We start from the raw sequence: 25550 nt of genomic DNA, 5'->3' as shown, positions 1-25550 counted from the left end.
AACATTTCCAAACTTCCACCTCAAATTTCTCCAAATTCAAAGCTCCAAATGAAAAAGTGTTGAACATGAAAGTTATTCCTCTTGATCTCACCTTTCCAAAGAGCTCAAATTCATTCATTTTGGACAAGGAATGCATAGGTTGCGCATGGCATGAACAAGGTGACATCACTTGGCAAGGATCAAACTTCAAATTCAAATGCGCACTTGCCTTGCAATCCAAGCTCAATTCAGACTATCTAACATTCATGTGTGGACTTATTGCAATAATCTCATGGGCCTGTACACGCCCATGCACCCATGTATCACCATTTTGCTAAAATTGGAAAGTGATTTCAAGTGTGCAAATATCAATGATTTCAGCTATAAATAGAGCTCCAATTGCTCAGAATTTTACACACATTCGCGCCAGCTTTGATCCCCCATCTCAAACCCTCACTTTGCAAAGGATAAACCTGAGAAATTCTTTTGAATTTGAGGTTGAATTTCCACTGTTTTGAAATTCAAATATCCAGGAATCCACAACCTTGTAAGCATCCAATCCTTCTTCTGCAAGCAAGTGGAGTGAGACCAATCACAAGCAAGATCAAGATCTGTTGAATCCAGACCTTCATTGAAGGTATTTTCTAAAAATTTTGAACTCTTTGATTCTCTCAAATTCTTGCTCAATTCTATTGAGTCTTTGGTTGTCTGAAGTCCTACCAATGTAGGCAAGAAGTTTGAGTTGTTTTGAGGCCAAATCAAAGCAACTCAGTTCATGTACCTCAAATTTCAACTCCATGTATCTCTCAATATACATGGAGTTAGGATGAACTGAGGCTAAATTCGAGCTCAATGCCATTTTTACTTTGAAATCATATCCTTGTTTTTAATTTTGGTGATGGTTAATGGTGTGGACCAGTCTGGTGAGGTCCACCGGAGAAGAAGACCGGAGCTACAGCTCCGGCCATGCGCTGACATGTCTCACAGCCACAGGATCCACTTGTTTTGTTTTAATCTCGTGCATCCCTTTTGATTACCAATGTTGCCACGCGCTGACTAGTGACCAGCGTGGATAACGCATTCCTGGCCACTTGATCTGCCACCTCAATTAACGAGGGAGATCAAGTGGTCCACGTTTTTTTCTGATATTTTAATTTTCATTTTATTTTCTTTATTTTCAATAATTCATATTAAATTCAATATTGATCCAAAAAATATGGGACTTTCATCAAAAAAATTCAAATATTTTTCTCTTTCATATTCTTAATTAAAATTATTTTTTGGATCACTATTAATATTTTCATAAACTAATTGATCTTTCATTTGTTTTTAATTGTTTAAAAATATTTTTAAATGTCCAAAAATTATGAAATTTTTTCTCCAAGGTCCTTTGACCTTGTTTGACCTATGATAGATCTCATGGCCATTTCTTTGGTGTTTTGATAAGATTTTAGGAATTGGACAAACCATATTTAATTTAAACGCACTATTTTAGTTTTTTTTAATTGAATAAATGCCAAATAAATTTGTTGACCAATTGTAATGACTTTGTTTATGTTTGACTCTTGTTGTTGGGCCTTGGTCAAGGTTGATTTGACTTTGTCAAATTAATATCATTGGATTTAGGGGATTGATGAAATGTACATTTCATCTTCCAAAATAAATGGATGATATTAATTTGGTAAAAGTCCTCCTTTGACCAATTTGTGATTTTATTCATTCCCCTCCCACTTCATCTTATTCCCTTTCTTCATTCATTCATTCCATTTGGCCTATGACATCTCAAAGTCCTAATGTTAGTTAATTGAAAAATTGACATGAGTGTGGATAAGATTAGGCCACACCTTTTGCATATTCTTTTTGTGTGTGGTATGTTTCATGAGCATAGTCCATTATACTATATTTATAACATGCATTAACATCAAAATTCTATTGTCCGGTCTCAAATAGTTATGACTTCTACATAAGTCCAATTATGTTTGCTTAACATAGCGCTAAATTTGTGACATAAAAGGCATAAGTATTCTAGTTAGTGAGATTGTAAGTCTCCCCTCTTTCATGGTATTGTGTGGAAACTTGGCCTGCTTTCCTTCCTTTGGAAGATATTTTGGATCAAGGACTCATGCTTGTGATAAGTGGGTTAAGTGTTCTCCAAAGAATGTCTTGAAATGAAAAGCAAAAACAAAACAATACTAACTATTAACCAATTAACTACTAACTTTTAATTTCAAGCTTTTACTTTAATGCAATTTACTTTTAGCACTCTATTTCATTTTCCATTGCCCATATCATTCTAATTGTTTATGTTAATTCAATTTTCACTTTGTCCATTTGGACCATATTGTGTGATATATTTTATTTGTGTATACTTTGCTTGTTTGTGTGGTCTTTGACCATTAATGTACATAATAATAACAAAAACCCTAAAAAACTTTTGAGTGGACTGTTGGCTTGATCTTGGATAAATGGACTTAGAGTCTAGGCAACCTTCCTATGCTAATGGATTTGGCCAATGCCAACTTGTTGAAGAAACAAGTGCTTACAATTTGAAATTCATCTGATGCATCTTTGAAGACCTCTCTAAGTTCATCTGCAACATGATCATTGTGAAGCTGTTATTTTAAACTTGTGACTTGTGGAATTCATCTGTTACATGGGTTATTTTGAAGAAGATCATGGAATGGATAAGCTTGGACGTGGCCATCTTTATTTGATGCCTTTCTCTTCAAGATAATATAATTGTGCATTTGTGTGTTGCTTGATTCTAAAAAGTCGAAGGGAATTCTGGGTTTCTATTGACATTCTTGTCTATTGGATTGCTACCCATTTGGTCAGATCTTTTCAACTCTAAACTTTTAATTTTTGTACATAGGATAGTCTCTTCATCTTCTCCCAATTTCTTTAATTTCAAAATCTCTCCATCCATATTTCAAAATCTTCTTTGTGTGAAATATTTTTGTTCTAAACTTTGACCACTTTTGCAAAAGAAACTCTGGCCTTATGCCATTGCATTTTCAAACTTATTTTCTTAAATCAAACTTGTAAATAAACTTAACCATACTTGACTTAAACTTTCAAAGAAAAACAAAAAGAACTAACTCATTCAAACTATTTTTAGGCCTTTGTGCCTTTCAAACTTAAATTTTGTTAAAATCAATGCATCCATTTTGAAATTTGTATCACGGAGTACGAGGTTTTGATCCCTCATTTTTATGTTGGTACGTAGGCACAAGACCAAAGGTCTTGTTAAACACAAAAATATAATTAATGAATTCTTTTCTCATCCCCCCATTCTATTTGTCTGTATACATCACTTTATACAAAATACATATGCACACAAAAAGGGCTCCCTAGGAGTACCTAGGACACTTTGGATGCTAACACCTTCCCTCTGTGTAACCAACCCCCTTACCTGTGATCTCTGACTTTTTATTAGTTTTGATTTGAAAACTTCTTACTTTTGGGTTTTGTTCGTACTTTTTCCCTTTTCCCTTGGAAACAATAAAAGCGCGGTGGCGACTCTTGTTATTTGATCTCTAGCTTATCCATAGCTTGATGATCATGAATTTCCCGTTACACAGAACATGCTAACCATCCCCAAATTTGATGGGGACTATGAGCACTGGATCATGCTAATGGAGAATTTGCTGAGATCGAAAGAATGGTGGAATCTGATTGAAACTGGCTATGTTGAGCCAACTCGAGGAGAAAATCTGACTGAAGCGCAAAGACAAACTTTGGCGGATCTCAAGCTTAAAGATCTTAAAGTAAAAAATTATCTATTCCAAGCTATAGATAAATAAATTCTGAAAAAAATAATTCAGAAGGATACCTCTAAGCAATTGTGGGAGTCACTCAAAACAAAATATTAGGGAAGTAAGCGCGTTCAAATGGCACAACTTCAACGCCTCAGAAGAGAGTTCGAAATACTGGAGATGAAGAACGAGGAAACTATTGCAGATTATTTCTCTAGGGTGTTGCTAGTGGAAACTGATATGAGGAACCTTGGAGAGGATATGCAGGACAATCAAATTATGGAGAAGATTTTGCGCACACTCTCAGAGAAGTTCACATACATAGTGTGTTCAATTGAAGAGTCAAGCGATATTGACAGTCTCTCGGTGGATGCACTTCAGAGTTCGTTGTTGTGTCATGAGCAAAAGATCATGATACATCACCCAAAGACAACAACAAAGGAAGAAAAGGTTTTGCAGATCACATCCTCAAGAGAAGGAAGCTTTGGCGGAGTACGAGGAAGGGGCAGAGGAGAATTCAGAGGCCGGGGATGTGGACGTGGAACATTTGGGCTTGACAAAACTCAAATAGAATGTTATAGATGCCATAAGTTTGGGAATTTTCAATTTGAATGTCCTAGTGCGGAAAATCAAGTTAACTATGTGGAGTTCAATGAAGAGGAGGAACTCTTACTGATGGCACATGTGGAGATACAAGGCGCAAAGATGAAGGATTTGTGGTTTCTTGACAGCGGGTGCAGCAACCATATGTCTGGAATCAGAAATGGTTCTCAGATATGGATGAAACGTTTAAGCACTCGGTGAAGCTAGGATACAATGCAAGGATGATGGTTCATGGGAAAGGGAGTATCAAGCTTAAGATAAATGACCTAGTTCAAGTAATCAAGGACGTGTATTATGTTCCGGATCTAAGCAACAATCTCTTGAGCATCGGACAATTGCAAGAAAGAAAGCTGAAAATTGTAATCAAAGATAATACGTTTATAATTTATCATCCAAGTAAGGGGGTCATCATGGACACAAAAATGAGTACAAAAAGAATGTTTGCAATCTTGGGCAGAACAACCAATGCAAAATCATGTTTCCAAGCCATCACCTATGAGGATGCACATCGATGGCATTACCGGTATGCACATTTAAATTTTAAAAGTTTGAAAACTTTGTATTCAAAGAATATGGTTATTGGACTGCCACATATAGGAGAGCCAACAAAGCTATGTGAAGCTTGTCTCATGGGGAAGCAAAAAAGAGAACCATTCCCAAGGAAAAGCAGTTGGAGGGCATCAAGAAATTTGGAACTTGTCCATGCAGATATATGTGGTCCAATTACTCCAATGTCAAACAGTCAAAAGAGGTATCTCCTAAATTTATTGATGATCATTGTAGGAAAATGTGGAGTTATCCCATTTCAGAAAAATCAGAAGCACTGCCTACCTTTAAGAGTTTCAAAGCCATTGTTGAGAAAGAAGCAAGGTCTCTAATATGCTGCCTCAGAACAGACCAAGGCGGAGAATTCACTTCGCAAGAATTTAATGAGTTCTGTAAGATTCAAGGCATCAGAAGGCAATTAAAAACGGCGTATACTCCTCAACAAAACGGAGTAGTGGAGAGGAGGAACCAAACAATCATGAATATGGTGCGCAACACTTTATCAAACCAAAAGATGCCAAAAGAATTTTGGGCCGAGGGAGCGAAATGGATAACTTATGTATTGAATCGAAGTCCAACATCAGCACTGCAAGAACAAACGCCAGAAGAAGCATGGAGTGGCCTCAAACCAAATGTAAGTCATTTCAAAACATTTGGGTGCATTGGATATGTTCACATTCCAAAAGAAAGAAGAACCAAGCTTGATAACAAAAGCTGCAAGGCCATTTTTCTTGGTGTCAGTGAGGAGTCCAAGGCATACAGAATGTACAATCCCAACTCAAAAAAATAATTATCATCCGGGATGTTGTGTTTGAAGAAAATGGAGCTTGGGATTGGGGAAGGAACGATGATCATGTGACTACAACTTCTAATTTACTCACATGGGAGAATGACAGAGAGGATATTGAAGGCCATGAGGAGGATTCTTTCCCTAAAGCAGTAGACACCACACATGAGCAAGGTCATAAAGAACAAGAGAGCTCCTCATCTAATAGCTCAATTACAAGAGGGTGTAGAACGAGAAGAGAAGTCAGACAACATGTATATCTCCAAGATTATGTCTCTGGAGATGGGCTTTTAGAGGAAGAAGAAGAAGCAATGGTCATTGAGACCTAAGCCTTTCAAGTCCTTACTAATGAAGGAGACCCATTAACCTATGAAGCGGCAGCAAAACATGCAGAATGAAGAAAGGCTATGCAAATAGAAATTGAAGCCATTGAACGTAATCATACATGGGAGTTGAGCTCACTGCCAAAAGGTATGAAATCTATTGGTGTTAAATGGGTTTTTAAAACTAAACTTAATGAACATGGACATATAGATAAATGCAAATCCAGACTAGTAGCGAAGGGATATGCTTAAAGGTTTGGAGTAGACTATTCCAAAGTTTCCGCACCAGTTGCAAGGTGGGATACAATCAGACTCATTACAGCAACTGCGACACAAAGAAATTGGTATATCTACCAACTTGACGTAAAGAGTGCATTCCTACATGGAGAGCTTAGTGAGCTGGTGTGTGTCGAGCAACTACAAGGGTTTGTTAAGCAAGGAAAAGAAGGGAAGGTATATAGGCCGAAAAAGGCATTGTAAGGGCTAAAGCAAGCTCCAAGAGCATGGTTCAGCAAGATTGAAAAATACTTTACTGAAGAGGGATTCAAAAAGTGTGACTTCGAACACACCTTGTTCATCAAAACTGAAAACAAAGGTAATATTTTGATTGTCAGTCTTTATGTAGATGACTTAAGCTTTACTGGAAACTGTGAAAGAATGTTTCTTTCATTCAAAGAATCAATGAAAAGAAACTTCGATATGACTGATCTTGGGAAAATAAGGTATTTTCTTGGAGTGGAAGTGTTGCAGAAAGAAGAGGGAATTTACATGTGTCAACGAAAGTTCACAAGAGATATTCTTGACATATTTGGTATGAAGAACAACAATGGAGTGAACAATCCCATAGTACCAGGTGTGAAACTCTCAAAGAAAGGAGAAGGAGCCGAGGTAGACATCACACTCTACAAACAAATGATAGGCATCCTAATGTACCTCACTGTTACACGACCTGACTTGATGTTTGTTGTATGTCTGGCTAGTCGATACATGTCTACACCTACTGAAGCATATTTTCAGGTAGTAAAGAGGATTCTTCGATACATTAAAGGTACAATGGAGTTTGGAATATTATACAAACGAGGAGGAGATGAGAAAGTGCTATCATATACAGATAGCGATTATGCCGGTGATCTAGATGAACGCAAAAGTACATCAGATTTTGTTTTTTTAATGTGTGGAGGAGCCATTTCCTGGAGTTCAAAAAAAATAGCCCATTGTGCTCTGTTAACCACAGAGGCCGAATACATAACATCAATATCATGTGAAACTCAAGGAATTTGGATGAAGAGAATACTTGACAAGATTGGAAAGAATCATGATGATTGTATTGTGATTAGATGTGATAACAGTTCTACAATTCAACTTTCAAAGAATTCGGTATTTCATGGTCGAAGCAAGCACATTGAGGTAAGATTTCATTATCTGAGGGATCAAACTAGAGAGGGAAGAGTGAAGCTGATACATTGTGGAACACAAGATCAAGTAGCCGATATTATGACAAAGCCACTTAAGCTCGACACATTCACAAGATTAAGGAAGATACTAGGAGTGCTGGAGGTTCCTAATTAAACTGCTCTGCTCTCAGCATGCAGTTTAGGGAAGGATTTGTTAAGGTCTGTAGTTGAATAATTTAGTTTGTTAGGGTTTTACCGAGTCTTTAGTTGAATAATTCAGTCCTATATTGTATGAGAACTGAGTAGTAGTTGATTCCTAAATGTTAGGATTTTTCAGTTGTACTTAGGCTATTTAAGAGAAGCAAAACATCAATAAAAGGATCACGTTTTTCATTCTAAATTCATTGTTATAGTTCTGTTCTAACAAATTTACCCTACCACCAAGGATTGTTCCCTAGACAACACTTTTCTCATCAACTGCAACGAAAACATCTTCAACTACATCAAACTCAACAACACGGATACCTTTCTAGCCAAACACTAATCAAAGTGTCTTAAATATGTCACTCGATGGTGAACTGCGTGTTGCATGGCTAGTAGCCAACGATTGCGAAAAGGGTACACTCATGAACCAAAAACTTCAGGACATCAACATGACTTATTTTCCTGTCTTGCCAACTCGAAACAAGTTGATAGCAGTTGGTTATGACACAGTTGGAGCATAGTTGGAGTATTCTTAGCAATGGATTCTGGTGGAGAAACATACACCAGTGGATGTGTCACTTTGTGTAACATGCGTGATAATATTGTGGCCAATGAATCTTGTTCTGGCACTAGATGTTGCGAGTAGGGGTGTGCAAAAAAACCGGTTATCCATAACCAAATTGGTATCCAAATTAATCCACTTTAAAAAAACCAAACCAAATGCTAAAATAAAATTTGGTTTTGTGATTGGTTATCCAAATATAAACCGTTAACCATTATAAAAATTGGGTTTTGTTATTGGTTACCAAAATTTACTATCTGTTAAATTTTTATTTTTGTATGTTTTCATGTTTTATCACATTATAAATCAATTTTATATTTTAAATTTTTTTAAATTTTATAAAAAATTAATTTTAAAAATAAAAATCAGATTTTTTTTTCTTTTCATCAAAAATAATATATTTAGACTTTTTTTTTCGAAAAAATTATATTTGATATTTTTTTTCAAATAAAATTATTATTTTTTCTAAATAAAAAAATATTTTTTATCAAAAATATTTTGTATTTTTTTCAGTAAAAAAATGTTTTTTAAAAAAAATAGATTTTTTTTTTAAATTTTAAGAATATAATTTTATTATTTTCAATTTTTTTTATATATTTTTTTTTCTTTTTTCTGAATATTTGTTATTTTTTTTCTTAAAAAAATTGTTTTTTTTATGTTTTTTAAATTTTAAAAGAAAAAATATTTTAAAACCTCATCAAATTTGTTTATGAACAATTATGAAAGATTTTAGATTTTTTGAACAATTTTTTTGATGAGTTATTTATTTTATGAACAATTATGATTTATAGAGATATAATTCATAATTATTTTATTTTATGACCGTTTTTATGTAACACATCATATTTTGGGATTGTTTTTAATCAAGATATTATTTGTGGTGATTATAAAAGTCAAACTTTAAATAATTTTTTAAAATAAATATTTTTTTATATAAAATAGTTTTATAATTAGTGAAAATAAAAAAGTTAGTTAAAAGAAAATAAAATTAGTGAAAATAAAACTATTTTTTTTATAAAATTAGTTTTGAAATTGATTTTTTTAAGAAAATAAAAATTTGGTTTTAAAGAAATTGATTTAATACTGTTTTTTTTAAACTATTTTTTTTTTGAAAAACCGGTTTAAAACCGAACCGATCCACTTATAAACCGATTTCTAAAAAATAAATTGGTTTTATGAAAATGGTTTTAAGAACCAAACCGAACCATATATATGGTTCAATTTGGTTTGGTTCATGATCCATGCACACCCCTAGTTGCGAGGTTTCAATACCCCACAGTCATGTGTTAACGGAAGCAGTCTATGCATCTCATAGCATATGCAAGAACCACTCGGTAGTACATAACTTTAATCCATGTGGTTATGTGTTTTTAGTTGAAAATGGATCATACAGGTTGACGTCATGATTTTAAATTGTTGTCCGCAATATTGCGGCCGCAACCGCATCAAACCACAATTGCGGTGTGATTTTAAAATTACACCTTCAACTGTATTGGGAATCATATCAATATATTTCAATCATGATTATTCAAGTGTCTTAATCAAAAAACAAAATATTAGAATCCTAAAACTCAATTTACTTCATATGTAATTAAAAAACTTAACATTAAGTATTTTTCAACATTGTATTTCAAACACCTACCTAAAAATTCACACCGCAACGGTCGCAATGCGCATCGCAACAAGCGCAATGATCACAATCGCAACACCCGCAATTGCAATCACATCCGCAACTGCAACCGTAATTTAAAACCATGGTTAACATACAAAGACCTCCTCAAGTTGGAGAAGAAGGAGTTTCCAGTGTTGTTGGATTGGGCAATAGGGAACAAAACGTGCAAACAAGCAAAGAAGGATATTTCAACTTATGCATGTAAGGCTGACAAAAGTACATGTCACCATGCAAGAACAAAAAAATCTGGTTACCTTTGCAAATGCCTTGATGGATATCGGTTACCTCAATCATGGTTGTCAAGGTATTACTGTTAAATAAATCGGTAAAATTGAATGAGTTCAGGTCTGAATCGTGATTGGTGTCACTTTTTTTAACAAATTTTAAACACTCTCTTTATTATCTTAGAATTGAACGCGATAATAGAATTGTAAAGTTTACACGCATCCTATTCTTGAATCATTCATAAAAAGATAATGTCAGCCAACTTTACAATCATAATCAAAATTATTGTAACTTGAAACATATTTCATTTGCAATCAACAATGTTAAAAACATGTTACAAATTGTTGTTCTGAACTCAAACTCATATCCAAGAAATTAAGTCCTTCAAGACCATAACAGTGGCTTTTTTTGAGATTTTGACTAATGTCCTTAACAAAATGAAGTTGGTTTGAAACATCAACAAGCTAGCAAAGCAGAAAGTGAACCGCATCTCGATTCCAAATCAAAAAGTATAACTGCATTATCGTTTTTTCATTTGTTTGTCAGGTGTCTATGTAAGCGTGGTAAGACTATTGATGGGGAGCATTTATGCATATTGGGCATTGAAGAAAATAAATCTCATTAAACTTAAAGAGCAGTTTTGTCAACAAAATGGTGGCTTACTCTTACAACAACAGCTAGTGAAACATGGAGGGTCAACAGAAATAACTAAAGTCTTCACTGCTAAGGAGTTAAATAAAGCAACCAATAACTTCCATGAAGAAAATATCATAGCCTTCATAGGTCAAAATGGTGAGGGAATTGTTGGAAATAAACCCTTTTTGTGTTTAGGAAAAGTGTGTGGGAATATTAGAGGCTTGAATAGAAATTTGGTAGGTAGGAGAATTATTTTTGGAAGAGAGAACTTTGTATTTTTACTTGATACAAAAGTGTAGGATTACATCTCTATTTATAGTATTCTAAGGAGAACTCTAGACACATTAATTCTAGAGAGTTCTCAACTCTAGACACTCAAAGAGTATTCTAAAAAATATTACAATCTTAAGAAATATCTAGACACTCCAAATACTACAAGACTTTTCTAGAAACATTATCCAAAATAAACTAAACTCAAATAACAAATAATAAGATTAGGCTCAAATCAAGTTTAATATTTCAACATCCCCCCCCCCCCCCCCCCCCCCCTTAAACTTGATTTATGACTCCAAGCATATTCCTTAGCTTCACGAAAGTTTCCAACTTGAGTGGCTTAGTGAAAATGTCAGCAGATTGATCTTGAGATAATACATACTTCAACTTCGCCTTGTACATCCATCTTATTCCGATTTCTTTATGTCCTCGTGGAAGTGTAGTAAGTTCCTATTTATCATTCTTCGTGTTTGACTTGATTTCTTATTTCATGGCGTCTCTCCACTTTACATTTTCAACTGCTTCTTGATAGCTTAGAGGCTCACAATTACCCAAAAGGAAAAAAAGGGTTAATGTCATCTATGTTTTCGGTTACCTCATAAAGCTCTTCAATACTCCTTAGTTGTGGTGTCCTCTCACTTGAGCTTGTTTCATCCAACCTTGGTGAGGCCGCTGGTATAATATTTTCCTCTATCATTGGTTGTTCCATTTCGTCTTCTTCTTCAAAGTAAGGAAGAAAATCGTACCTGTCTTCTTGAACACTCCAATCTCAACAATCTTCTTCTTCGAACTCCACGTCACGACTTATGACGATCTTTACACTATTTGGATTATAGAGCTTGTACCCTTTGGAGCTTGATCCATAACCCAAGAATACATACTTCACACTTTTATCATCGAGATTTGCTCTCCTTTCATCTGGAACGTGGGTATAGGCAATGCTTCCAAACACTTTGAGGTGAGAGATCCCAAGCTTTTTTCCACTTCATGCTTCTTGTGGTGTCTTCTCATGCGCGCTTCTTGTTGGGGAACAATTTATCAGGTAAACAGCACATGCCACTACTTCGGCCCAAAACTCTCTCGGTATCTTTTGGCTCTTAAGCATGCTTCGCACCATGTTAAGTATGGTCCGATTCTTTCTCTCTGCTACTCCATTTTGTTGTGGTGATCTTGGCACTATTAGTGGGCGGAGGATTCCATGATCTTCACAATATTTGTAGACCTCATTTGAAATGAACTTTCCTCCTCTGTCAGATCACATGGACTTAATGGAAAGACCACTTTCTTTCTCCATAAGGGCTTTGAACTTCTTAAAATTTTCAAACACTTCTGACTTCTCCTTCAAGAAATAAAATCATGTTTTTCTAGAATAATCATCAATAAAGAGGAGAAAGTATTTACTCTTACCAAAAGAGTTTGGATTGATTGGTCCACAGACATCAATGTGTATGAGCTCTAGCGATTTTGTCGCTCTTGACGTTGATTCCTTTGGAAAGTTTTTCCGGAATTGCTTCTCAACTAGACATCCTTAACATAGTTGGTCTGGGTGGTTTATACTAGGCAAGCCTCTCACCATTTCCTTCTTTGACAAACATTTTAGACTGTCGAAGTTGAGATGTCTGAATCGTAGATGACATAGCCATGAAGAGTTCGTATAGCAAGTCTTGAGACACTTTGCAACATCATTTTGAATGTTCAAGAGGAACATTCTATTATTTGACATAGGCACCTTAGTAATCAAGTTATGTCTACAATCTCTTAAGAAAAGACTATGTTCTTTCAAGTGGATGTCATAGCCTTTCTCTAATAATTGTCCCAAGCTCAAAATATTATTCTTCATGTTAGGGACATAATAGACATTGGATATGAATTGATGACTCTCATTCTTTAAGCGTATAAGAATTTTACCTTTGCCTTTGACCGGTATCTTTGAGTCATCTCCAAATGAGACATTGCCAGTTGTCGCTTCATTGATCTCTACGAACATGTTTCGATTGTCGCACATGTGATTGCTTGCGCCGGTGTCGAGGTACCATTTATTTATTTTCTCTTCAACTTGGTTTTGGCACGCGAGCAACAAAGTTTCTTCTTCTCCGTCTTTTTCTTCTACAAAGTTAGCTTTCTCCACAACTTTCTTCGAGAATCTACACTCAGATGCATAAGGACCGATCTTGTTGCAGTTGAAGCATTTGATTTGTGATTTGTCACACCTCGACCATGAATTTCCTCTTCCACGACCTCTTATTGCTTGTGGATTCCAACTTTTTTTCTCCATTGTTAGAGTAGTTGTTGTAACTGCCTCTTCCTTCTCCTTCATGTCCTCGTCCACGCCCACGATCTTGGCCACGACCTCGTCCTCTTTGACTCTTGTAATTCGCATAATTTGCTTCCTTTATATTGAATTGTAGTAGTTGCTCCATAGCCTTCTTTTGTTTAATTTTTCTCTTTTGTTTTTCTTCGTATGCTTGTAAGGAACCCATGAGTTGCTCAATAGTCATGGTCTTTAAATCCCTGTTTTCTCCAATGTTGGTAACAATGAAGTCAAAACTTGGATTTAAAGTGCGAAGTATTTTCTCCATGACTTTCACCTCATCAACATCTTCACCATTTCTTTTAAGTTGATTGACTACTGCCAATACTCGAGAAAAATAATCAGAAATTGACTCAGACTCTTCCATAAATAAACGTTCAAAATCACCTCTAAGAGTTTGAAGACGAATCTTTTTCACCTATTCCACTCCTTTGTTACAAGTTTGAAGTTTGTACCATGCTTCTTTGGTCGTAGTTGCGTTGGAGATCTTCTCAAATGTATCTTCATCCACCGATTGATAAATGAGGAAGAGAGCTTTCTTGTCTCTCTTTCTTGACTCCCTCAATGTCTCCTTTACACCTTGGCTTAGCGAGACTTCATCTTGCTCATTGAAGCCTTTCTCAACGATATCCCACACATCTTGAGCTCATAGTAGCGCATTCATCTTGATACTCCAATTGTCATAGTTGTTCTTTGTGAGCATCGGTATTTGAAAAGGAAAACCTCCATTCGCCATTTTTGTAGGACCTTGAAGCTCTGATGTCACTTTGTTGGAAATAAACTCTTTTTGTGTTTAGGAAAAGTGTGTGGGAATATTAGAGACTTGAATAGAAACTTGGTAGGTAGGAGAATTATTTATGGAAGAGATAACTTTGTATATTTGCTTGATACAAAACTGTAGGATTACATCTCTATTTGTAGTACTCTAAGGAGAACACTAGACACACTAATTCTAAAGAGTTCTCAACTCTAGACACTCAAAGAATATTGTAAAAAATATTACAATCTTAAGAAATATCTAGACACTCCAAATACTACAAGACTTTTCTAGAAACATTATCCAAAATAAACTAAGCTCAAATAACAAATAATAAAATTAGGCTCAAATCAAGTTTAATATTTCAACAGGAATGGTTTACAAATGAGTTTTACAAGATAACAGAACCATAGCAATAAAAAAATCTAAATTTTAACATTAAAATATGAAATATAATAATTAGATTTCAATCAAATTTTGTATTTTATAGTTTATGTTGATATTATATATTTTATTAGTTAATGAAATAGTAAATTTGATCAATAAATTATAGGTAAAATATATGGTTAATATCCTATATTTTTTTAGTTAATATAATAATAAATTTGATTAATGATAAATTTTATATTTATGTTATAATATTACTTTTTTATAAATATTATTTTTTTATTTACTAAAAAATAAAAATATTATTCATAAATAATGTTTGATGTAAATATTAGAGGTAAGATTTGACACAAAAGTATTGATGAGTGAAATCTTGAGCATATAAAGGAAGTGGCACTAATTGCGGAAAGTTGTTTAAGGGTGAAGAGTGAGGAAAGACCGACCATGAAAGAAGTGGCAATGGGACTTGGAGGAATATTAATTATGGAAGAGCAACAGCATTGGGGAAGTGACAAATTGCCTTCAGAAGTGACTGAAAACAAGCTCAACGCAGCACCGTCTGTTATCAATGTTGAACACGGTGTTGGCGGAAGTGGCATTGATTCTTCAAACTCATATAGCATAAACCAGATTTCGATGTCGGTGATTGGTGGAAGATAAATGGTTTATCAGTTGATATTGAATAAATAATTGGCTTTCATTTTTAAGGGAGTGCCAAAAATATATTATCTTCTAAGCTGAATAGGGAATTCTGATGATGCTGTTACAAATGTTCATCCAATAAGGGTGTTACATTTCAAGTGATGGACATTTTGATATTCTCCAAATCAGGTTTTTCTTATATATAATTTTTAGATGTAGTTTTTACTATTTTTTAATAAAAATATGACAAATATATAATTTCTTTGTATATATATATAATTCTTTTTATTTTCACACCTAAATAATATTTAAATATACTCATCATATTTTTATTGAAAAATAAATAAAATTCACATCTAAGTTTTCTCCTAAAATAAAATATAGGCACATTCTCGAAAAGATAAAGATTTAGGTGTTCATAATAAATTCAGATGTTTTATCATTGCACTTTGAATATATTTTACAACAAGATTAAAAACAACAAAAATAATTAAACATCTTATAAACACATGAAACAAAAAAACTGCAATTGTGATGTTGTGGTGGAGGCAGCAGCGGAGAGGGATAGACGCTTACGCTCAAGTAGGGGTGACAATTGGATCCATTAAGAGAAAATTCATTCAATCTATCCATCAAAAAATCCATCTAATCCATCCACTACATAAAAATTAAGTTAATGGATTGATCCAATCCATCCATTTATAAGGATGGATTGATCCAATCCATCCAACACATTTTAATAATCTAATGGATTTTTTTATCTAATTTTAAAAAAATAATTTTTTTCAAATATTAATTTTTTTTTTTGAAAAATAAAAACTAATTTTTTTTTTCGAAAAAATATCAATTTTTTTTTGAAAAAAAAATATTTATTTTTTCGAAAAAAACATTTTTTTTTTGAAAATTTAAAAAGTCGATTTTTTCCAAAAATTTAAAAATAATTTTTTTGAAAAATACCAAATTTTGATTTTATTTTCGAAAAATTTATTTTTTTACGAATATAAAAAAATTATTATTTTTTTTAAATAAAAAAAAACGATTTTTAAATTATTTTTTTCGAAAATACGAAAAATATTTTTTTTTTTGAAAAAAAATGATTTTTCTCGAAAAAAAAACTGATATTGTTTTATTCAAAAAAAAAAACTTTTTGAAAAAAATAAGTGATTTTTTTCAAAGAAAAAAAAATGGATGGATAAATATCCATCCACTAAAAATATGATAATAGATGGATTGGATGGATTTTATTCTTAATGGATGGATTGGATTGGATATTTTTAAAAAACTTTTAGTGGATTGTTAATGGACTAATGGATTGTTTTGATCCATCCATTAACGATCCAATCCATCTATTTTGCCACCCCTACGCTCAAGCCACCATCATTGTCGGCAACGGCATGGTACCTTAACAAAAATGGACGGAAAAAAAACACTAACAAGTATAAAAATATAAATAATTAAGAATTAAAGGACTTTGGGATTGAGAGTATTTTATGAAAACACATATGAAAAGAGTGCATTCAGAATGTAATATATTACTAGACGTTTTCCTTTGCAATGACAATCAAATTAACATTCTAATGAAAGAGAGATAATGATTGTATTCTATGATCAAACTCGTATGTTATTTTCAACTTCAAAAACCATATAAATTAGAGAGTTTATTGGATATATAAACATGATGGTAGTTGTCGCAACGAGTAAAACGAGTAAAATCACAGTCTGGTTATGTTTGGATATCATAAAAGAAACGGAGCGGAATGGAATGGAGCGGAGTGGGACGGAGCGGAGTGGAACGAATGTCGCATTCCACTATTTGGAAATTTTAGAACGGAATAAGGCAAGTTGTTCATTCCGCCCAAATTGGAGGGAAAGAAATATGGTGGTAAGTGATGGTATGGAGTGGAATCCATACCACTCAATTCCGCTCCGCTCCATCGAATTTTAAATGATCCAAACAATGGAATATCATTCCACTCCGCTTCATCCGATTCCATCAATCCAAACAAAGCCTAAGGAATAGGAGAAATAATGATAAAATCATAAAGTAAAGGATAAGATGGTCATCGCAATCGAATATGGATTCGGAAGACGGTTAAACAAGGGGAAAGTGTTAGACACCTCTCACTTTCGATGTACTCAACGAGAACCTCCTCTAGCCTAGGATTTATTTGCTTTTTACTTAATTAGAAAATGGGTAACTACAAAGGGGTAAAATGGGAAAAAAAATAGTTTTAAATTAGGGGACTCGTCAGAGTTTCACAACCTTGTGTCTATGTATTCGCGTTTAATGGTAAGAAAGTCAGAGTCTATGTAGTTCGTAGGTGTCGCATCACGCGAAAAACCGGCGGGAAAACAAGAACAACAGAGCCGCCACCGTGCGTTATTTATCCCAAAAGAGGGAAAGGAAACGCTCAGAGTAAACCTGGAAAAGACATGGTCTCGCGACCAAAGAGAATGGGTTCGGGAGTCGGTTATGCGAAGGGAAGGTATTAGCACCCCTACGCATCCGTAGTACTCTACGGGATCCACGCACAAAAGGAAGGAAAATGGTTGCTATAACACTGCTCACACACACACACACTGGCTGAAAGAGACAAAAGAAACTGACTGAAACTGACTCGGCAGGATATCGCATCCTGGGCCTACTTAGTCTATCAGGCATAGACGTCAGAGTCGAAGTAGTTCGGACTGGGGAAACGACACATGCTCGCTAGGATATCGCATCCTATGCATACGTATCTTCTCGGACGAGAGAAGAATCAGAGCATTCGTAGCTCGGCTGACACGCACACAAACAAACACAGGCAAAGGCAAACATGGAGCCTGAATGCCAATCACTGGACTTACATCAGCATCCGAACCAAGACACACACAAAGAGGCAAACGTGGAGCCTGAATGCCAATCACTGGACTTACATCAGCATCCGAACCAAACACACGCACACTGGAACCCAAATGCCACTCGATGGACTTACATCAGCTTCCAAGCACACAACAACACAACAAGTTAATAGGGAGTCGGGGACTCGAGCCTATAACTGTCGAGCACACACACAAACAAACGGACAACAGATTGCTAAGGAGTCAGGCACTCGAGCCTAGCAACTGTCAGACAACACACACAAAAGAAAAAGGGCGCCCGGAGAGATCAGCTCAGTCTCCTGCCTACATACTTCATCTGGTATGAAGATCAGGGCGATGTAGTTCCCCTACGGAGGGATAAAGGACTAGCCTAACCAGATAACAGAGGGAGACACAACTAGGGAGACTACGACTCGAGCCTAGATGTTATCATGCAAGATCATCCCTAAGTTAAGGTTTCTAGCTAACTGGCACAGGGAGCCAGCCTATCCTAAACATGACTTGCACAGGAAGCAAGCCACATACACACTTAACTTGCACATGAAACAAGTCTAAACCAACCCTAACTCGCACAGGAAGCAAGTCAAACAAACATACAAGCACAGATAGCACACACTATACACAAGCAAGGGGCTCAAACAAGGGTTAGGTTTTAGTCGAGGGGTCATATCAACCTCAACAAACAAACCTCTGGAACTGGGTGAATGTGCTCTTAACCTTGCCATTGAGGGGCTAAGGTGAAGCAGATGAAAGGCGAGTGAAGATAAGACTTCACAGCTCTTATCCCTGGCCTGGGAGAGCTTAAGACAAGAATGTGTGGGTTCAGAAAGTGGGAACCCTTCTACACATTTAAAACTGACTCAACTGTACAGTTGTACAAGATCTTGGGTTTGTATCTGCAGTGCATCAACACAGTGGTGTGAGCAAAGCAGATGACACACTGAATAGCAGGGGATAGGTTGCTTATCCCTTGGTTCTGCCAATTGCCTCTTCACTTAGGAGGTCTTTGACTCTATGCAAGGACAAAATTAAACAATCACAAACATTGCCTCTTAAGGAGGACTTCAGACAGTTGCCTGGCCAAGTAACAGGCCAGGTCTTCCAGACTACATGAAGATAGAAAGGTATACCTCAATGCAAATTGCTTATCAAGCAAAGCAAAGCAAAGTTCACAAGGAACTAAAAGCAACTAAAGTACCTGAAATCAGTCAAGCACAGTTAGTATACAAGTCAAAGTTAAATCAAAATGAGACAGATGTCAACCAGTCAACACAAGCAAGTGAATGTGCAAAGCACAAGGCTCAAGGCATGTGAGCCAAGCCACCTACAAAACAAAAAAGTTAGTCAATGATATTTAAGCAAGCTCAATCAAAAAGAATTGGTCTCATTGGTCATTTGTTGGTCAACCTGAAAACATGAGCTCAAAGGTGAGTAACAGGACCACTAGGGCAAGCCTAGGGTCAAAAATGAATGAAAAAGTTAAAACAGCAAACAATGCCCAATCAAAACCAAGTTCAAACATTTAAGAAACAAACCCAATTGGTTTCACATTCATATCAATCATCATCATCATTTCATGATCAAATTAGGTCAAGGTATAGCAAACAGAAGCTCATAGAAGTCAACAGCAAGACTTGCATCAAAAGTCAACTCAAACATTTCCAAAAATCACCAAATAAATCATGATCAATCACAATCCATAGCATGGTAAGCACACCAAATTTCATCTCATTTGGACAAGTGGAAGGCAGTCAATGAAAATCAGAAAGTCAAAGCAATTTTGAACATGCTCAAAGAAGTCAACCAAACATGCATCAACTTAGAAAAATCATAAATCAGTGATAGCATATGAGAAATGAATGGGACTAAAACCATGGCAAAGATGAGGATGTCTAGTTATCTTATGTAAAATTTCATGTCCATCTAATAAAGTATGAGAATTTCACAAATGAAATGGGAACATGTGTCACCAAAAGTCAACATTTGACTAGGCAGGGAAGAAAATCTCAAACAATTAGGAAATGACACAAATAATTCCAAGAAAATTCACATGTAAACTAGACATACAAGAGTAGGTTCATGCAAAAAATCAGATCAATTGGAGGTCAAGAAGCATGGTAATGAAAATCATGAAGTTGGACATCAATGGTGTGACACAAATTGTCACACCCTAATTCAAAAATTCATATCTCACAAACCAGCAACGATAAATTCACAAACTCTACACCAAAATCACCATGAGTGTGTCTAGTTTAGGCACAAAAAATTTGGGAGCCATTGGATAAAGTATCACCATTTCACAAATGTTTTGGCAAAGTGTACAAAATATGCACACATGTCACAAACCTTTATATCAATTAAAATCCACTCATCACAAAATTCTGGAAAAATCATGATAAAAAAATAGAGATCCAGATGAACACAATGCAAAAAGTCTCATGAAATTTGGATTAAAAATGAACAAGTTATGATTTTTACAAGATTGGTGATCAAATGAAATAAAAATTGCAAAAAAACAACATGGATTAATGGTTTAATTAGGGCACGGTGGCAAACTTGTAAATAAGTCCACCACTTATCAAAACGCAGCGCGTAGGGGACGGAAATGAAATGTCCTGATTGGTTGTTGGCCATGCTACAGTAAACAGCATCATGCACGTGAAAAATGGAGAAAAATCTGGAAAAAATGGCTAGGGTTTCTAAGCTACAGTAGACTCCATCTTCCTCCTTCAATCGTGTTTTTTTCAAAAATGCCCAGAAACCAAAAATGAGGACATCAACATGATCAACAAGCAATGTCCATACATAATCCAACAACCATTTTCATCAAATCAAGTTAAACAAAAAGGAATAAGCAAAAACAAGTTTGGATGTGAAACTTCAACTCAACATAACTTGCAAAATACCAAACCATTTTCAACCATTCAAGGCTCAGTGTGATCAGGATAAAGAGATCTACGCATTACATATCATGATTTTGGAAAAGAAAGGAGTCGAAACCTCACTTATTTTTGAAGCAGAAGGAGAAACAGTGTTGTTTTGGTCTTCTTGGCCCGAAACAGATGCACTTTAAGCCTCCAAATGATGAATGAATGAAGGAGTTTGGCTCAGGAATGTTGGAAAAGGTCTAGAACTCGAACTGTCATGGAAGGGTGGCTGCTGAAAACAGTTGGGAAAACCTCCTTCCAGTTGGAGAGAAATGGTTGTAATGTGCTCACAAGGTTGTTTTTATGATGGAGCAATGATAACCAAGTCGTGTTCTTTGAAGGTTTTTGGAAGAGGTTTGGAAAATGCAAGAAGTCCAATCTTTTAGAGTGAATGAGTTCTGTCTTTTTTAGCTGCTAATAGGGTTTACATTTGACAGAAAATGATGTCTAATACTGCTATGTTGGTGAAACAATCCATGGCCAAGCTCAGTTCTTTTGAAGTTTTGGACAGGTTTTGGAAAAATGCAAAAAATGTGTTTTTTAGTATGAATGATTTCTGTGTTGCTAATGTGTTTGATGGCTGCTTCTACTGATTTCATGTGACAGAAAATGAGAAGTATGTCTGCTGTTTTGATGTGGTACTTGATGGTTCATGAAAACATGGAGTAGTTGTTGAAAAATTGTACTTCCTTTCCAAATTTCAAGCAAACTAGCATGGGCTGTATGTACTGCATAAAATGACCTTGCAACATGTCTTAAAATGCAATTTCAGACCATGTTTGGATAGTAGAATTGATTAGAAATGAGTATTTTAAAACTTCACTTTTTCACCTTACTTAAAATTAATTCAAGTAGGTTCAAAAATGCCATTTTGATTGGTGAAGTTTTGGCACATGAAAGTTACATTTTTGGAAAGAGGGGATCAAATGTGACTTGTAGGAAAAAACCCCACCCAAATTGGCCAAATGGTTTGAGAGATATGGCCTTTTGAAGTTCAAGAATTTCTGAAATCGATTCGATCATAACTTGCCAACCACACATGGGAATTGAGTGTTCTTGGACTTTTTGGAAATGGGAGAACAAGATCTTCAACTTTCATGTTGGGCAAAAATTCATTTGAAGCTTGTATCATGATGTAAGTTTGAGGATCAAGACTTTCCATTTTTGGTAAGTTTCAGTTACAGGTCCAGTTTCCATTTTTGGAAATTTCTGATCTGGCTTCAAATTCTTCCATGATGGTGTTTGACATGATATATGAGGCCTATTTGGACATGAATAAGCTCTCTCAAACCAATTTTCATCATCAAATCACTGATTAAATGGACAGTTGACCAACAGTTGACTTTTAGGGTTTCTGACTGACTGTGCATTGACTGATGACTTCTGAACATCCAATCCTTGACCAAAGCACTTCAAATGGACCCCCAAGTCATGTGAACATGTTGGACCAACCCTGGGGCCTTGGCTCCTTGAGAATTGTGCTTGCTTGCTTGACTGACTGATCTCCTGACCAGTTTGACCTAATTCCTTGATTGGCTTGCACTTGAGGCAAATGGGACAATGCAATGCTATGCAATGGACCATGATATGCTATGACCTAATATGAGAATGTATGTATATTGGTAGGTGCAAATTTGAGGTGCTACAGTAGGTTTGTTGGTTGATTGATTTTAGTTAATGGAAAATTGTCTTGGTTTAGAATTAGATGCACGGGGAAAAAAGAAATTGATTAATTTGTCGCACAGAGTGAATAGGGAAGGATTTGATGCGTGATGTAGATTTTAATTGTGACAGAAAATTGTTTTAGTCTTTTTATTTTTTTAGTTAGTGATTTATATGTATTAAATTATTCTAATAAAATTAACTAAACTATTTTTTTTGTCTTTTTGATTTTAAGTGAACAATATTTTTTTTTAATTAAAGTGAATGAACTAAAATATTTTTGTATTTTTGGACTAGAGTGTCACTTATACAGACGTTGTCTACCTCCAGTATTTCGTGGATTTCAAGCGGATCCATGAGTTTGCTTGGTCTACATGTATTCAAAGTTGAGAGAGAGGTGTATGTGGAAGACGAAGCAGGTCACGGGCAGCGTGACACTACTGACGATAATAATTATTGGTCTTTGAATGTTTTTTTTTTTCATTTTCACTTCATCTTTGCAAAACCATTACTGAAGATTTGTGTGTTCCTAACATTTCATTTCAGACTATGATCCTCCAGCACTTTCTGTGCATCTTTGGTTGGGCGAATGTGCCTGAGTACACAGAGGATATGACGTGTGTTACTGCTTTTATCCCGCTCAGAGGAAACCAGGTGACTGAGTCTTTCAGAGTCTATCTTGACCGTTTGGTTGCTAAGGACATGCACTTCCACATCTATGTTGATCAGCGTCAGACGCGACCATTTGACGAGATAGTGTTATACTCTGGATGGTTGCCCTACAAATCGCATCTCACTGCCCCACATCTATCCGAGTGCGTCATGCGGAAGTTCGGCTACACTCAAATCATTCTCAGACACCCTATTGTCTATGCACCTCTTGCCTTGATACGTAGACATATAAAGGACATGTTTGATGATTATGACAGTCATATGATACCGGAGACGGCATGGGCTACCATAGCTGAGAGCGACTGGAGCTACGTCGACGGGTACATCAGATGGTTCTTTAGGGTGTCACATCCATATATGGTGCATGCTGCTCCAGGAGATACGCCGAGACTAGTTCATCAGGATATACTTGAGGAGGAGCAAGCACAATTATGTCATGTTGAGGATGTCTCGCCTATGTATTGTAGCATAGTGGAGATTACGCGTACATACATTGACAGAGGTATCTTCTCTGATGGGTCTAATGTAAGGCAGGTCCTAGATGCCATCATAACGGAGGCACGAGGGGCATTGTTGTATCAGAGACATCGTTGGAGGACAGAGGGATTGATGGCTGAGAGGTAGAGCTGGCAGAGAAGGTAAATGAGAGGTTGTTAGACACATACACTAATCTCTTATTATATAGTTGTAGAACTATGGTCTGTACATTATTTTGACGGTCTTACTACTTTATTGATCTCGATTGTATGATATTTTCGACATTCATTCGCATATTATTTTTGTATGGAATTTTTTGTCCATATGAAATTATGTACGTCTATTTGTTTATTTTTCGATTGTACAATATAACATATTATTTTTAGATCATCCAACATATAACATGAAATACCTTTTCTGAGACGTACCGAAGATGTATCTCTGAAATATTCACGGAGATGCATCTCTAGTACAATTTCAAATGTAAATGATTTATGAGGAGGATGTTTTAAATGTCTTAAATTGTTACATAGATGCATCTCCGAAATATTACAACGTTCATTCAAAATTTGGTGCGTCTAGAGATGCATTTCTTACTATATTTTAATACTAAATTATTTAATAATGGTTTTTCTAAAAAAATCTCAAAGAATTATTATATGTAGTTATTATATGAAATGTCCATGTCACCAAAAACAAGATATTCAAAATTTACTTGAAATGTTTAATATTCATTAGTTGAATGAACCATGTCTTTCATTTCAGATAAAAAATCATAAATATTAAATCTTGATTATTATGTATTTCAATTTTTTCATAGTTATATGATTGAAGAATTAATTCATTTTTACTGTCAAAATAATTTGTTATTATTTGATAACTATTGGATTATTACTCATTTACACTCATCTTTAATGTTGAAAATGTGATTGGATTACTTTATGAAATGATAAGGGACACAACTATTTAGATTCAGACAAAAAAATCATACATAAATATTACTCTAAAGATGCATTTTAATATAACTTATGTCGTAGAAAAACAATTTTAACTCGTGTGGACACACCAGTGTATAACTAGTTAAGGATTGAAAACAAAAAAATAATTTTTAAAAAATTAATTATTTCAATTTTCATACACTAAATACACACATTTAAAAAAAACTTTTTTAAGTCTTTAACAAACTCTTTTGGAGCTAGGGGTGTTTGCGAGCCATTTGGTTCGATTTTGGGAGGATCCGATGTTCAAATCGATCAAAAAATATATGGATTGATTTGGATTTGATTTGCACATTTTTGTAATAAAACTCAAACCGATAAACAACGGATTGGTTTGAATTAGATTGGATACATTAGAAACAAATATGCAAAAGTATTTTTAAAAAATATCTATTTTACATCAATTAATTTTTTGAAATAATATAAAAAATTTAATTGTTTTTTTCTTTATATTGGCGTTACATTTTTTTCTTATTAAAGTTGAGTACATTTTACTATCAATGATAATGATAATAATAATGATGATATATATTATATTAATTAATTAGGATTAGTTCAGATAAATGCATTCGCAAATAGAGTTTTAGAAATTCGTTGTCCGAACCGATTAACATCAAAGTTCATTGATTTGATTTGATTTTTTTTTTCAAACTAAAGAAAATGTTTAAACCAAACACCATGGTTGGTTTAAATTTTTGATTGGTTTGAATTTTCTGGAACCAACGAAAACCCCTCTATCAAGCATTAGTTAGCAATTTTTTTAGTTATAGTATAATGTGATCATTTAAGTTAAATATTTGTAATAAATGAGTTTTTTAAGTTTTTTAAATCAATCAAAATTATACATTTAATAATATAATTTATTAATGCAAGGATATTTTCACTATACTTATCAT

General features: G+C 34.8%; 1 protein-coding gene and 1 pseudogene across 1 annotated transcript; both read left to right on the top strand.

Annotated features, from left to right (window-relative positions):
- The window catches only part of LOC127079652 (wall-associated receptor kinase 2-like), a 98811-nt pseudogene extending 88136 nt beyond the window's left edge, over window positions 1-10675 (top strand).
- A 12444-nt stretch (window positions 10676-23119) lies between these two features.
- Window positions 23120-23803, top strand: LOC127079651 (uncharacterized). The gene has a single exon (XM_051020029.1). It carries the CDS (start codon window positions 23120-23122, stop codon window positions 23801-23803), a length of 684 nt encoding a protein of 227 aa, XP_050875986.1.
- Window positions 23804-25550: the final 1747 nt, after the last annotated feature.

This window comes from Lathyrus oleraceus, chromosome 5 (assembly GCF_024323335.1).
Source record: "Lathyrus oleraceus cultivar Zhongwan6 chromosome 5, CAAS_Psat_ZW6_1.0, whole genome shotgun sequence".
Lineage (NCBI taxonomy): Eukaryota > Viridiplantae > Streptophyta > Magnoliopsida > Fabales > Fabaceae > Lathyrus > Lathyrus oleraceus.
This window is presented reverse-complemented; position numbering and strand designations above follow the sequence as displayed.